General features: G+C 46.8%; 1 protein-coding gene across 1 annotated transcript in view; it reads left to right on the top strand.

The window, feature by feature from the left end:
- SLC37A1 (solute carrier family 37 member 1) overlaps positions 1 to 6,471 on the top strand; it is a 66,747-nt gene extending 60,276 nt beyond the window's left edge. Inside the window, exons 17-19 of the mRNA XM_023739091.1 lie at positions 801 to 898; positions 4,534 to 4,598; positions 5,018 to 6,471. Coding sequence (XP_023594859.1) covers positions 801 to 898; positions 4,534 to 4,598; positions 5,018 to 5,033 — 179 coding nt within the window. The 3' untranslated portion in view covers positions 5,034 to 6,471. The remainder of the gene's footprint in view (positions 1 to 800; positions 899 to 4,533; positions 4,599 to 5,017) is intronic.
- The last annotated feature ends 7,321 nt before the right edge of the window (positions 6,472 to 13,792 follow it).

The raw sequence follows: 13,792 nt of genomic DNA, 5'->3' as shown, positions 1-13,792 counted from the left end.
TGCTTAAGAGTGAAATGCAGACCTGCTGCCCCGTCCCCCTAACTGCTTCAGTATCTATTTCCTAAAAACAAGGAATTATCTGATATAACCACAGTACAATTATCAACATCAAGAAATTAACATTGATTCAGTATTAGTAGATACCGAGCTTATTCAGATTCTACCCAATAATATTTTTTATAGTGTAGGAATATTCAAAATTGTGCATTGGATTATGAAAGTATTTCTTTATAATGAATTTTTAAAATAATGACATTGTTAGATCAAAAGAATGAACATTTTTGATATCATACATTAAATCTTTTTTAGATTTGGTTCCAGAAAATATTTTTAGATTTGGTTCCAGAAAAAGGTTGAACCAATTATACCCTTACTGATACCAAGCATTTTTAATCTTTTTAACGTTTACCAATCTGGTAACTGAGAATGGGTTTATTGTTCTAATATGTTTTTTCCAGGAGCCCTGGTGGCACAGTGGTTAAGCACTCGGCTGCTAACTGAAGGGTCGGTGCTTCGAACCCACCAGCTGCTCAGTGGGAGAAAGATGTGGTAATCTGCTTCCGTGAAGATTTACAGCTTAGGAAACCCTATGGGGCAGTTCTACTCTGTCCTATAGTGTCATTATGAGTTGGAATCAACTCAGTGGCAATGGATTGGGTTTGGTTTTTTTAATACATTTTTCTTTCATTTTGAGTGAAGTGTTTAGCATCTTTTATATATTGATTGGGCTTGGGTATTTTAAATGTCCTGTGCCAGAATTTTCCTTAAACACACCGTGTGTGTCCATTTGCCACATTCAGGAGCAGCATTGGGCCCTTTGCTGGCTGGGCTCATCTCCCCCTCTGGATGGAACAATGTGTTTTACATGTTGATGTTTGCAGATGCCTGTGCCTTACTGGTAAGTCATCCTATTTTTAATCCAAGCAGCACTTAATGGGCATATCTAGGGTGGTTGGCCAAACATCCCTGTAGACTATTTTTCCTTTTTTCTAATGACACATCCCAACAGATGGTCCTTCTCTAAATATTCATGGTAGAAGACCCTTTATCTGGTTTAAAAATAATATTAAAAACAGATTATAGGTCAATCTGCTGCTTTGTAGTTTCAGGGAGGATGATGTAGATGCATGGAGCTCCCTGGTTTTAAATCCTGGCTTTGTCAACTGTCATATGTGTGTGAGTTGAGCAGGTTATTTAACCCGTCTGTTCTGTAGCTGCCACGGTTTTAAAATGGGTAGAATAATTGTGCCCAATAATAGGATTATTGTGGAAATTAAAAGAAATAATGTCTACCGCCTGGCCACATCAGTGGTGGCCGTTATTGTTCTGGCGTCCTTCCTCTTGTCAAGTCCTAACACTGCAGGAGCACGCTGACTTCTTTCACCCAAAGGGATGGGAGAGGGAAAAAGGAGCAAAAAGGCTGCCAGTGTGGATGCTGAGCTGCCTCCTGGTTTCGTCTTCCCTGGGGCCCTGCTTCTCTCCCCTTCCTGACTTAACAAGACTCGAGTTCCTTCAGGATGGAGAGGACCAGTGCCGATGTGACCGTCTTACAGGCACACACATCTGAGGGTGATTAGAGTGTGCTTATCCTTACATGTCATCTTGCAGCACAAAGTCCCCAAACCTTAAAGCCATGCCTCTCCTCTTGCTTCACCAGAAGAAAAGCTGAGATTAATCCCAATAAAAATCCTGATAGAAATATAAACTGTATCAATTAAACAAAAATTCTGCATTTGAATTCCAGGGATCCCTAAAACACAGCTCCGCCGTTACATACAGAATCAAATACCATCTCTCGGTTATGAACCTATTAAGTTTCAAAAGGCTGATCCTCAGAGCATTTGTTTTTTAAATGCCTAAGGGTTTTTGTTATATCCCCAGATGTATTTCCACTAAGTAGCAGCAAAATTTCCATCCTTACAGCTGTTTAGAGCCCTTGATAATTCTTCTTCTTTAGAAATACTGGGTAATATATATTGAAAATCCTTTTAAATGCATAGCTGAACTCACAAGGAAGTAAGGAAATTCCCAGGAGCCAAAAATGTAGAGCCAACAGAAAACTAGTTCACAGGCTGATGGCAGAGCAGCCCTGGAACAAGTTAGCAATCTTAGGAATCTAGGGCTGGGGTGGTTATTGTATTTTTATTTACGCAAATAATGCACGCCATCTACATTTGTTTGCCAACCATGCCCCCTACCCACGAGTTATTTTCGTGAGTGTGCCATACTATTTTTTTTTACAACAACATGTAAAAAAAATTGGCGTAGTGTCACTTATGAAAATACCTCACAGGAGAAGGGCATGGTTGGCAAACAAACGTAGAAGGCACACGTTATTTGCATAAAAATACAGTATGTCCATAGGTAATAAGAGATGAGGAGTTGGGCTGGCACAACATGGGGAGTTGGAACTGGAGCCAGGCCCTTTAAAGGGCTGTGCTTTTAGTAAAAGGGTGTATTAGACAACATCTGCGCATTGGCTCAGGAGGGCAATAAGAATTTGTGTCCATTTTACCTGGTCACCAGATGTGGGAAAATATTCACCAGTATTTTGGACTTGCCCACAGTCAGCTTTACTTTTTGAATTTATATTACCAAAATATACAAAGAAAAAAAAAAAGAATAAAATTGGTCCTGGGATGGTAGGTGATATAAATCCAAAACCATTTGAGAGGGGCAAATCCAAATGCACAGGATTCTCACAACTAACATACTCCTGAAGATGAGCTCACAATCCAAGATTATGAAACACGAGGAAGCCGTCCACTCTGAAGGAGTATTATCAGGCACAACAAATAGCAGGATTAGACCTCCTAACACCGCAGATCAAAGAATTATCAGATAAGCTGTAAAAATAAATGTATTTAACGTTTCTAAAGACATAAAAGGTAGAGCTGGACTCATGAGAAAAGAACTATCAAAATACACTGCAAGTCTAAAAAACAGCTAAATAGAAATTCTAGAGATGAATCATGTGTTTGGTCTTCAGCAGAAAAAATCCTCCGTGGATGGGTTTATAAAGCAAATTAGATCTACCTAAAGAGAGAATTACTAAAGCAGAGTATAGATATAAGAAAATGATCCAGAATGCAGCACAAAAAGAGGAAGAGATGAAGTATTAAATGGAGGACTAAATGAGGTGGTCAATAACACTTCTTGTTTTCCATCTGTCCTAGTGACCCGCTATTCATAATCATAGACCTCCTCCGACCAACACTTTACACACATTGGGCTTGATAGAATTTATAGTGTTGATAAGGTACCGGCTCAAATTCAGCAAACATATAGTAGTAGCTGGAGCTAGAGTTTCAAATGCAGTGATCAAATTATTTAACAATAGTATTCCTGTCCTTTTTTCTGTTGCCACCAATACTATCTGTAGCATCTGAAATGTTCCCACTACCTTTACCCCCATGACAATAATAAACACTGCTCAGTGTGTCGAGCCAAGCTACATTTTATCTGTAGGAGAAATACTTGTTGTCTTTAACCTGAAATCATAGCATACGCATGGCTTCTAAGGTCCTTCTTGAATGCTTGAATGATAAGCATCTCAGAAAATAGAAACTCTTACGCCTTCCAGAGTTTTGACCTGAGGCTTGATAGTGTAGCTGGGTGTATGTGTATGTGTCTGTGTTTATGAAGTGCCCCCCACCAAAGACTCGCCCCCACTGCTGGGCCTCCCACATTTTTTGGCACCGTGGACCATCCCCGGCCTGCAGGTACCTACCTGCTGCCCTCGAAGAAGCAGCAGGACATCCCTCAGGAATGCGTTGCAGGGCGGGCGGCCCCTTTGTGTGTCTGGGTAACACTGGGGGAAAGACTAGAGCCATACTTGCAAATGCAGAGAAAACCAGTTAAGTTTTCTGTGACACTTGGTCATTAGTCTGGCTGCTGAACTTGCTCTCAGCGCTTTTACCATGTAAAGAACTGAAGGCAAGGCACTGAGTCAGGAGCAGAGCTGAGGAGGGAGCAGGGCCGTGCTTGTCTGCGGTCGGGGCAGCTGTGCTCACTGATGGCCTGTTTGAGGAGGTCCCAGGTGCTCTCTGAGAGGCTTCCTGAGGCAACACGGCTGTTCCCCAGACCCGCTCCTGAGCCTCCCAGCCCACGGCTGAGGAGACGCCATCCAGTGTTCAGTGTGACCCACACGCTCTCAGGTCCTCCCCAGCGTCCCCGCAGTCCACCTGTCACCTTGTCTTTGTTTTCTGTCTTTTCCCATTGTGAACGTTTTATTATCACACTAATTTTATTGTAACCATTACTTGAATCCAGAAGTTGTTCAGGCTGCTGAACACCTTACTTTCAGAGGCGCAGCCTCAAACCCTTACTTGTAGGTCTCGCCAGAAACAGCCAGGCCTGCAGCTCCCTGTGTAGGCTTTACCTCTGTCTGTTCCTCTTGAGAAAAGCATCTCCTGGAGCAGACATGCTAGGGTGTACCGTGGGGGACAGGCCTGAGGGTGGCAGGCACCAGGGCGGTGTCTGCGGGGTCTCGGCTGCACTGACACATCTCGTCCCTCTCTGTTTTGGGTGCAGTGCCTGATCCGCCTCATCCACAAGGAGCTGGGCTGCACAGGGACACCAGCGGGGGACCAAGTTCCGTAAGTCTGCCACCCACCTGTGCTCAGCCTTACAATGTTGTTCTGGCTTATCTGCCGTCCACACCTCTCGTTCTTCCCTTTGCTAATAAAACTCCCCTGTGTGTATATGATCCTGGCCATCGTTGAGGGATCCGGATGAAGACGTGCGAGGGAAAATGGCCTCCTTTGTCCTTCGCCCCTGAGCTGCAGCTGCCCCTGAGCTGCAGCTGCCCTTCACCCCTTTCTTCTCCCGTTCTATCTCCTCCCTGCCCACCATCGGGCTGTGGGGATTGTATCAGGGCCTATCTGCCATCACAGTCCGCTTCCAGAAGAAGGCCTGGCAGAGGGAGACAGAGACATGCTCTGTGGGCTCTGCGTTTTGTATGAAGTTAAACGGTGGCATCCAGTTTCCCCAGCTGTTATTTTCTCATATCTTTCAGGTTTAAGGAACACTGACCACGTTAGTCTCGTGCTTCACAAACCGTCCTTCACGGAAAAGTTCAAACAAAGCCTCCTGGGTTGAGAAGAATGATAGACCCTTGCGTTTTGCACAGGAACCTGGATGAAACGCAAATTCAAACTTGCGAATTCCTGGAACCATTGCAACTACACGCAGAGCCTAGGACAGCAGCGAGGGCGTAGGTGGGTGCGGTGCCTGGGTACCCACCCAAACCAGGAAAACACAAACTCTGACAACCAGGTGCCTCGCGGCGGGTCTCACCCCATCACTCGGCTGGGTGGATGAAACCAGTGGCGACGCTGTGGCTTCTTAGATGCAGACGCTGCCTCTCTCCGGTACTGAGGTAGTAGAATGTTAAGGGGACGGCACGCTGTACTAGCAGGAGCCCTGACCACACACGTCTGTCACTTCAGAGATGCCGAATGTGCCGCCTACAACAAACCCACAGGAAAACGCCAGCTAGCCAAGAGGTTGGCGTTACGAAGCAAATAACAACATAGAAAACCTCATTCAGAAACCAAGACGGACTCAGACTCGTCACTTGACCCAAAAGATCTTCCCAGCGCTTCCTTTGACTTTGTGTGAGCTGCCAGCTGAACGGCAGTGAAACCACCCACCCTGGTGACGGGGCCCAGGCACCTCAGGAAGCTCCAGACACAGCCGCGCCCACCTGAGCCCCCTCAGAAGGGCCACGGCATGGGGTGGGGGGTCACACGCAGGGCTGTGAGCCCTCGTCTCAAGCTCAGAGATCTGTTCCACTCCAAGATCCGCGCACACCTGGGGACGGTTTTTAGATACTCAGTAGCAGAGAGGATGTTATTTATTTAAAATGTGTGATGCAGTGTATGAAGTTTAGGAACCCTCATCGGCATTTCATTATTTATTAAGACGAACTCTGACTGCTCTGGGGCCGATTGTTTTCCTGGCTGTTGCAGAAAAACACTTACCCGCCCTTTGAAATAAATGTTTTGTCTTAAAAAAAAAAAACTCCAGCGGAACGCTCAGATTGATCATTACTGCGCACGTTTCCACTGGGCTGTAAAAAGAAAACTTCCAAACAGAGCGTGTGCTCTTGGTTTTCTCGGGATTGGACACGCTCAGTGGTTTTGCGGCCGAGCTGAGGCCACCCCTGCTCAGGAACAGGCCAAGCCCAGGCCGCTGCAAGCCCAGCTGTCTGCGTACTTTGCAAACCCTTCACTGAAATGTTGCACACCAAGCAAGGGCAGAGGTGCACTTGAAAACTATCCATCTACACTCATGTAACTCATGTAACAGTGGAGATCCGGCTTCAGACCTTTCTTCTTAGATATTTACCAAGTTTGCACAGCGCACGTCTTTCTCAGAGGTGGAGCTCCATGAGTTTGAGCAAAGAGAAAAAAGAAACAAACAAAAAACTGGAACAGAATATCCAATGTATTTCAGTATTTAAATAGCTTTCCAAGACAATTCCGTGCATGCCCCTTGACTGGGAAGGGGGAAGGTTCGAGTGGGCCGCCTCCATTGCTGTTCTCCCAGGGGGCTGCGCCAGCCCTCCGGAGAAGTGCAGACAGGCCTAGGGGCATAGGAGGCAGGTTCTTCTCCACGTCCCCTGTCCCACTAGGTAAAAGCCAGTTGCTGTCTAAACTCCGACTCATGACGACCCTGTGTGTGTCAGAGTAGAGCTGTGCTCCACAGGGTTTTCAATGGTTGATTTTTCACAAATCGATCACCAGGCCTTTTTTCCAAGGCAAGGGAGGCCATTCTTTTATGCATTTATTTATGCATTGAAATCTTTCCCTCCTACTAAAAATAAAAGTTCCCTCAAAACTAAATGGGGTATCTGCTGGTTTCTGATAAACATCTCTCAGCCCTCCCTGTTCCTTTTCTTCCTTCCTGTTCTGTTCTGTCTTGAGTTTCCTCTTCTGCCTTTAGCCCACCTTCTGAGGCTGGCTCCTTTTCTCCCGCCTTCCCTCCCCCAGACTTAAGCACCCTCCCCCAACCCCTTCTCACCCCCTCCCCGGGTATCACAGTGGCCTGCTGGGCCCCACCCTCACCTCTGAGTCCCCAGCATCCACACAGCACCTCTCTTTCTGGGTGTTCAGTTTTGACATTACATGGAATAGTATCTAAGGGAAAAACGAGACCAGGAGAAATGTGCCACGGTAAAACCTGTGAAAGCTGGAGCCTCTGTAAGGCAGAGACCTGTGAGAGAAGGAAAACTGACATAATTTCCACTAATCGTGATCGAAAAGTTGTAAGACAGCACCCTGGCAAAGGTGGAAAACTTGCAAGATACAGAAAAACAAGGCAGTCCCGTAGAGTTCTGGCTCTCTAGGGCGTCACTGTATTTGGTAATGCAAAGTCCTTTGGTAGTGCAAATGGTTAATACAGCCAAAAGGTTGGAGGTTCGAGTATACCCAGAGGTACCTTGGAAGAAAGGCCTGGCAATCTACTTTCAAACAAACAGCCACCAAAAACCCTGTGGAGCACAGTTCCGCTCTGACGCACATGGGGTCGCCATGAGTCAGAGTCAACGGCAACTGGTAACTGATACTTGGTAATGCACAGAGAATTTTCTTTAAAAATGAGGTCTTTTGAACCCACTGCTCCTCTGCCTCAGCAGAACTGTTCTGTCCGAGGCCTACTGTAGCCAAGGCCCGAGTATGGGGCCTCTGTTATTGGCTGCTGTCCGGTTGGCTCTGACTCACCGCCACCTTACATAGAACAGAACGTTGCCTGGTCCTGCGCCATCTTCATCGTCATCGGTATGTCTGAGTCCATTGGTGTGGCCACTGTGTCAATCCATCCCATGGAAGGTTTCCCTCGTTTTTTCTGACCTTGTACCAACGTGAGGTCCTTCTCCAGCGACTAGTCTTTCCTCATGGCACGTTCAAAGGAAGCAAACCAAAGTCTCACCATCCTCGCGTCCGAGGAGCTCTGAGGAGCCTGGCTGCTATGGGGCAGTCTTGTTGTTAGGTGCTATCAAGTCTGTTCCAACTCACGGTGACCCTATAGGACAGGATAGTATTGGCCCGGAGGGTTTCCAAGGAGCAGCCGGTGGATCTGAACTGCCGACCTTTCGGTTAGCAGCCGAGCTCTTAACCACTGCGCCACCAGGGCTCCAGGGAGCAGCCCTAGATAGTCTGAGTTCACGTCTGTTCCCTCCCCAGCCAGTGCCCCCCTGCAGTGTTTGTCATCAGCGACAGAAAGCTCTTAGGTGATCAGAATTGTTTTTGCCCTGCTTGGCAGACCAAAGTATCAGAAGAGAATCTTATACAACCCACAGAGAAAGAACAGTTTTGTACTCCTGAACCATCAACGCTAAATCCTATAAATACCTTTTGCAAGGGGTAGTTGATCTTTTTGAAAATGAGGAATACACATGGCTATTTTTTAAGGCAGGAGTCCCTGGGTGGTGCAAATGATTAAGCACTCGACTGCTAGCCGAAAGGTTGGCGGTTTGAACCTGTCTAGCAGTGCCGTGGAAGAAAGTCCTGGCGATCTGTTTTGCAAAGGCCACAACCATGAGAACCCTATGGAGCAGTTCTACTCTGCGCTCACAGGGTTGCCATGCGTCAAGAGTTGGCTCAATGGTCACAACAGCAGCAACAATTTTGTAAAGCAGTTTAACCAAGACACATATCCTCAACCGATACAGGAAGATTTCATCATAACCATTAAGGGGACGACTATATGATTTCAACAGAAAAATACTTCTTCATTGTATCTGGAGCCTGGCTGAGCTCACTGCCCTGTGCAAATAGCCGGCTGGGGAGCGAGGTGCCGGCATTCACACGGAAATGCGGCTCTGGCTCGTGAATTTGCGTGGAGATTGTCCTGTTCACGCCAGAAAGAATGCCCGGGATGATTGAAACGCAATGCTGTGACACAGTGCAAAGAGCCAAAGATGGGATCCCTTCTTCCCCATTACAAAGGACAGGGAGGTCACTCCTGGCAGCCGCCTTCATGAGCACCACCTCAGAGGCTTCAAATGCTTCTTCGTGCACACGTGCGGGCTGGTCTCTAGGAGTTTCTAAATGCTTACTTCACAGCTCCGTGTCTGCTCGCCTCAGCGTGGACTGTAACCTGGTGGCCCGTGGACCAGACTTTGAGTAGGCAGGAAATGGGGCTGGGAGCCGGGCTGGCCAGAGAGAGGAACCGTGTGCCTCGGCAGGTGCAGGGGAGGAGCACACACACACACAAAAAAAAACAAAAAACCTGTTGCCGTCAAGTCGATTCCAACTCATAGCGACCCTACAGGACAGAGTAGAACTGCCCCATAGAGTTTCCAAGGAGCACCTGGTGGATTCAAACTCCCAACCTTTTGATTAGCAGCCATAGCTCTTAACCACTGTGCCACCAGGGTTTCCTGCAACAGCACAAGGGGCTGGTTTAAAGTGGCTTCCATTTGGAAGCGGGAGGTTAAGTCTTTGGGCTATTAATGACAGCTGCTTGGAGACCGTTTTGGTTGAAGGAATCAAAAAGTCTGAATACTCTGTCACCTGCTTCCTTGACTTGTTAGTCACCCAGACTGCCCTGCCCCTTTCTGAGGTTTTAACACAAGGCACTAATTGGATAGTCCATCATTTGGGATAATTCATACTTCCTTCCCCCACCTCGCCACAAAAAAACCAATCTCACTGCTGTTGAGTCCATTTTGACTCATGGCGACCCCGTGTGTTACAGAGTAGAACTGTTCTATTGGGCTTTCTTGGCTGTAATCTTAACAGAGGCAGATCCCCAGGCCTTTCTGCCACAGTACCTTTAGGTTAGTAGTCCTGCGTTAACGGTTTACACCACTAGGGACCTTGGTTCATACTCTTCCCTTTAAAAGGCACTTGGCCACGTTGGGTAGACACAGGAGTTGGATGTGCTTTTCTGGAGCCCCTGTGCCCTTCTGCCTGAAGAGGTTCAGGGTCCTGGGACATGACACTGACACCCCAAATGTCCGTGGGTCCAGCACAAGACGCCGGGCAGTCCTGGAGGCCAATCTCATCTCTCAAGCTCCTCATCTTTAAAATGAAGATTTAGAATAGATGGGCTCTGGGGCTTCTTCTACTAGCGCTACTTACATTTCCACACTAATCCACCTAGACATTAAACAGACATTCGAGGGTTCCCATGCACATGATTACCATGTCTCAAGTGAAAACATGGGCACTGTAATTACACGGTCATTTATTGGCAAGGGACCAGCCCCCCGACCCTTCTGAGATGCCTCCCAGGAAACTACGGTCTTGGGTCTGCTGCCAACCCCGGGTGCTTGGTTCTTCTGCAGCCTACTCTGGGCCGTGGCCAGCAGAGCCGCTACTGAGCTGTTCCTTATCCTGGAAACCACACTAGGCTCCACACGGGGGGCTCCACAGGCCTCGGTGGGCTTCGGCTTCGGTTTCTTCTTCTCTTTCCCACACAGTCTTCACTCTGTCTTTCTCTTGTGTACCCTTCTCTCTCCAGCTGCTGCTGGTGGTGAAGCCTCCCACAGGTGGGAGGACCCAGACTCCCTACTGGGCCCCCCATGCTCCCACAGCGTGACCCCAGCTTTCTGCCCTGACTTTCCTCAGCCCTTGTTTCTCAACATGTTGCGAGAAATTGTTTCTGTTACTCCTGGGAAGAACTTAAACTTTGGCTTGAAGTCTTGGCTGCACCAGGGAAATCAGAGGAAACCATGCTCTTAAATGTCATGGTTGAAGAGCTGGCTGCAGGATGGAAGACATCTTTGTCTAGACAAGCTAATGACGAGTCTGAAAAGGATTTGAGGTCCCATCTTCTTTCTGCACCAGCGATAACATTTGGCCCATTTTTCGTTTCTTTTTACTAGTTGGCTGATCTGAATAACATCGTAAAGTGATTTCTAACCTCATCATAAGGGTCTTACTGATTATATGCCTTACCATAAACAAGCAAGAAGAAGCGGAGCAGACAGCGATGAGCTCTATGCGGCCATCAGTGTCAGGGTGATAACAAACCCAAGGAATTATAAATACACGCGAGCGAAGCTGAAACAGACATCTACACCAAACCTTTCCATTTTGTTTATACTTACATACTCATTTTTTCCCTTCCCCTTTCAATCTGGAAACCTCAACAGATTTGCCCTAAACATCGTTTCTTCTCCTCTTGTCTTTGCGTTTCATGTATTGGTGACTTCCCGGCAACACCACATGGTTCACAGCGGTGGCTTTGACACACGTGTGTGTCAGTGTGTGTGGATCCACATAATTAAAAATGGGCCAAGCCAGACTACATTTTTTGACAACTTTGAGTCAAAATACGATGATGGCCTCAAACACGAAGATAATTCTGGCCAAAATGCATCTTTTTGGCCTCACAGTAGACATTGTTTGCCTGGCTGGCAGGTGTGGACAGCAGCTGAGGTCACTGGTGGCTGAGGCCCCGATCGGTTCAGCAGGGGTCATCAAGGACTCTGAGGCCCCAGTCCATTCCGTGCCCACCAGCAGGACCAACGTGCTTCAGCAGACCAAGAGCAGATGGCCTGATCAAAAAAGCAAGGACTAGAGTGTTTACTCCATAAACATGTCAAAGGTTTCACCCCAGAAGATCTGAGAACCCAGATCTTGGCCCTGGGGAGCTCCCTTCGCCCCACCTGACTGTACACTCAGGGTTGATCAGGAAACCAGATGCTACTGGAGATGTGCCATTGGGGTGGGGGCCGTCTCCACAGAGGGAATCGGAGGTTTAATCATCCCACCACACCTCCCTGGGAAATGCAAACAGTTAGTGTGCTCAGCTGCTAATTGAAAGGGTAGAGGTTTAAGTCCGCCCAGAAAGACCTGGCGATCTGCTTCCAGAAGGTCACAGTCATGAAAACCCTATGGAGCACAGTTCTGTTCTGACACACGTGGGTTCGCCATGAGCTGGAGTCAATGGCGACCAGTGTTACATCCTGCCTCACCCACACCCTCACTGGCAGCCCACAAGTCCACCCTGCCACCCTTGCTTTGGAAGTGGTACGATAAGATTAGAATGAACACCTCGTGGTCCTCTCAGCTGCCTTCTTGGGTGTGACTGCCCAAGTACCAATGTCTGCCACAGAGGGCTCCCTGAAGCCCCAGGCTGGGAGAGCAGGTGCCGTGTGCCCACTGAGGACAGCCTGGGAGCCCAGGGGATTCAGAGGGAGGAGACGTCTCAGGGCCCACAGTCGCCACCTACTTGTGGGGTCCCAAGTGACAGCCACTGTGTCTGCAATGGGAGGTGCTGTCTCCTTTGGGCAGACAAGAGTGATCCCACAGGCAAGGGGTCTTTTCTGACAAAAATTCCTTTTTTCTATAACTTTACCAGAGTTGTGGGGCAGTATGTGTGTGTGTAAATATGAGTGTGCGCCTTGATTCACTCACAAAATCTCTTTCCTACCAGAAACCAGCCCCACACAGTATAAATTGGCACACCTTTTCTCTCACAAAATGAATAAAAAAAAAAAAACAATTAGTATGTATCCATTTTGTTGCTATTGTTCGGTGCCATGGAGTCGATTCTCACAGAGACCCCATGTGACAGAGTAGAACTGCCCTGTAGAGTTTTCTTGGCTGTATTCTTTACGGAAGCAGATTGCCAGGTCTTTCTCCTGAGGGTGGGTTCAAACCGCCAACCTTTTGGTTAGCAGCCGAGTGCTTAACCACTGCACCACCAAGGCTCCTAAGTGTGAGTCCATTTAGATTAAACAAGTCTGGATTCAGGAATTTATCCTACAGGAATAATCAGACAAGTTAAAGAAAAAAATTCGAGAGAGCGATACTCATTATAAGATCGTTTCTAGAAAAAATCTTAAACAACCTAAAAGTCCATCAATGGGGGCCTTTTAATATATTAGGGAATTATTTAAGTGAAAACTATACCACCACTAAAGAAGTAATATTGATCTTTATTTCTTTTAGAAACTTTAAAAAAATCAACTATACACACTGAACGGTACATACAGCCTTTAACTATGGTTTAACAGTAATTATAAATTAAACACCCTCGTAACCACTCTCCAGGGCAAGTAGTAGATTCTTACCAGTATGCCAGAGGTAGCCCCTGGGTCTTCCTTGACTTTAACTCTCTCTCTGCTCCTAGAAGTACTGTAAACATTATTGTGACCTCAAGGGTTTTGATTTGCTGATTAATGAGTGTGGGCATCTTTTCCTATGTTTATTAGCTACTCGGGTTTACTTTTTTCTGATAGTCTTCTTTATATTCTTTGTCCATTTTTTCTGTTGGGTGGTTTGTCATTTCCTTCCTGGCTTGTAAGAGTATCTTCTATATTTTGGACCTAAACCTTTTATTGGTTATGGGTGTTGTGTACAATTTCTCCCAATCAGGGACTGTCTTTTCACGTTACGATGTCTTTCTCTTTTTTAATATAATACCTTTTTTTCTTTAACATATAAACAAATACCACTAACATCTCAAAGAAATAACACTACTTCTTGACATCATTGAATATGCAGTCTGCGTTCAATCAAGTTGTCCCCAGTTGTCTCATAAATGTTTCTACTTTTCGTTTGTTCAAATCAAGTTCCAGAAGGCCTACACATTGTATGGGGTCACTACGTCTCAGATGTCTCTTTTATTCTGTCAGTTTCCTCTTTTTCTCTTCCCACTTGGCAATGTGCAGGCTACTTGTCCAGTAGAATTACCCACATTCCAGATTTTTCTGATTGCATTGCAGTGGTGGTGGTTACCACTTCTCCAACGCCTTGGTTTCCAGGAAACTGGCAGTTAGAGCTAGAGGGTTGGTTGGACTCGAGTTGTATTTTGGCACAATTCTCCATCAGTG

Source organism: Trichechus manatus, unplaced genomic scaffold (genome assembly GCF_000243295.1).
Source record: "Trichechus manatus latirostris isolate Lorelei unplaced genomic scaffold, TriManLat1.0 scaffold00128, whole genome shotgun sequence".
Classification (NCBI taxonomy): Eukaryota; Metazoa; Chordata; class Mammalia; order Sirenia; family Trichechidae; genus Trichechus; species Trichechus manatus.
The sequence above is the reverse complement of the archived record's forward strand: the minus strand, read 5'-3'. Positions and strand labels throughout refer to the sequence as shown.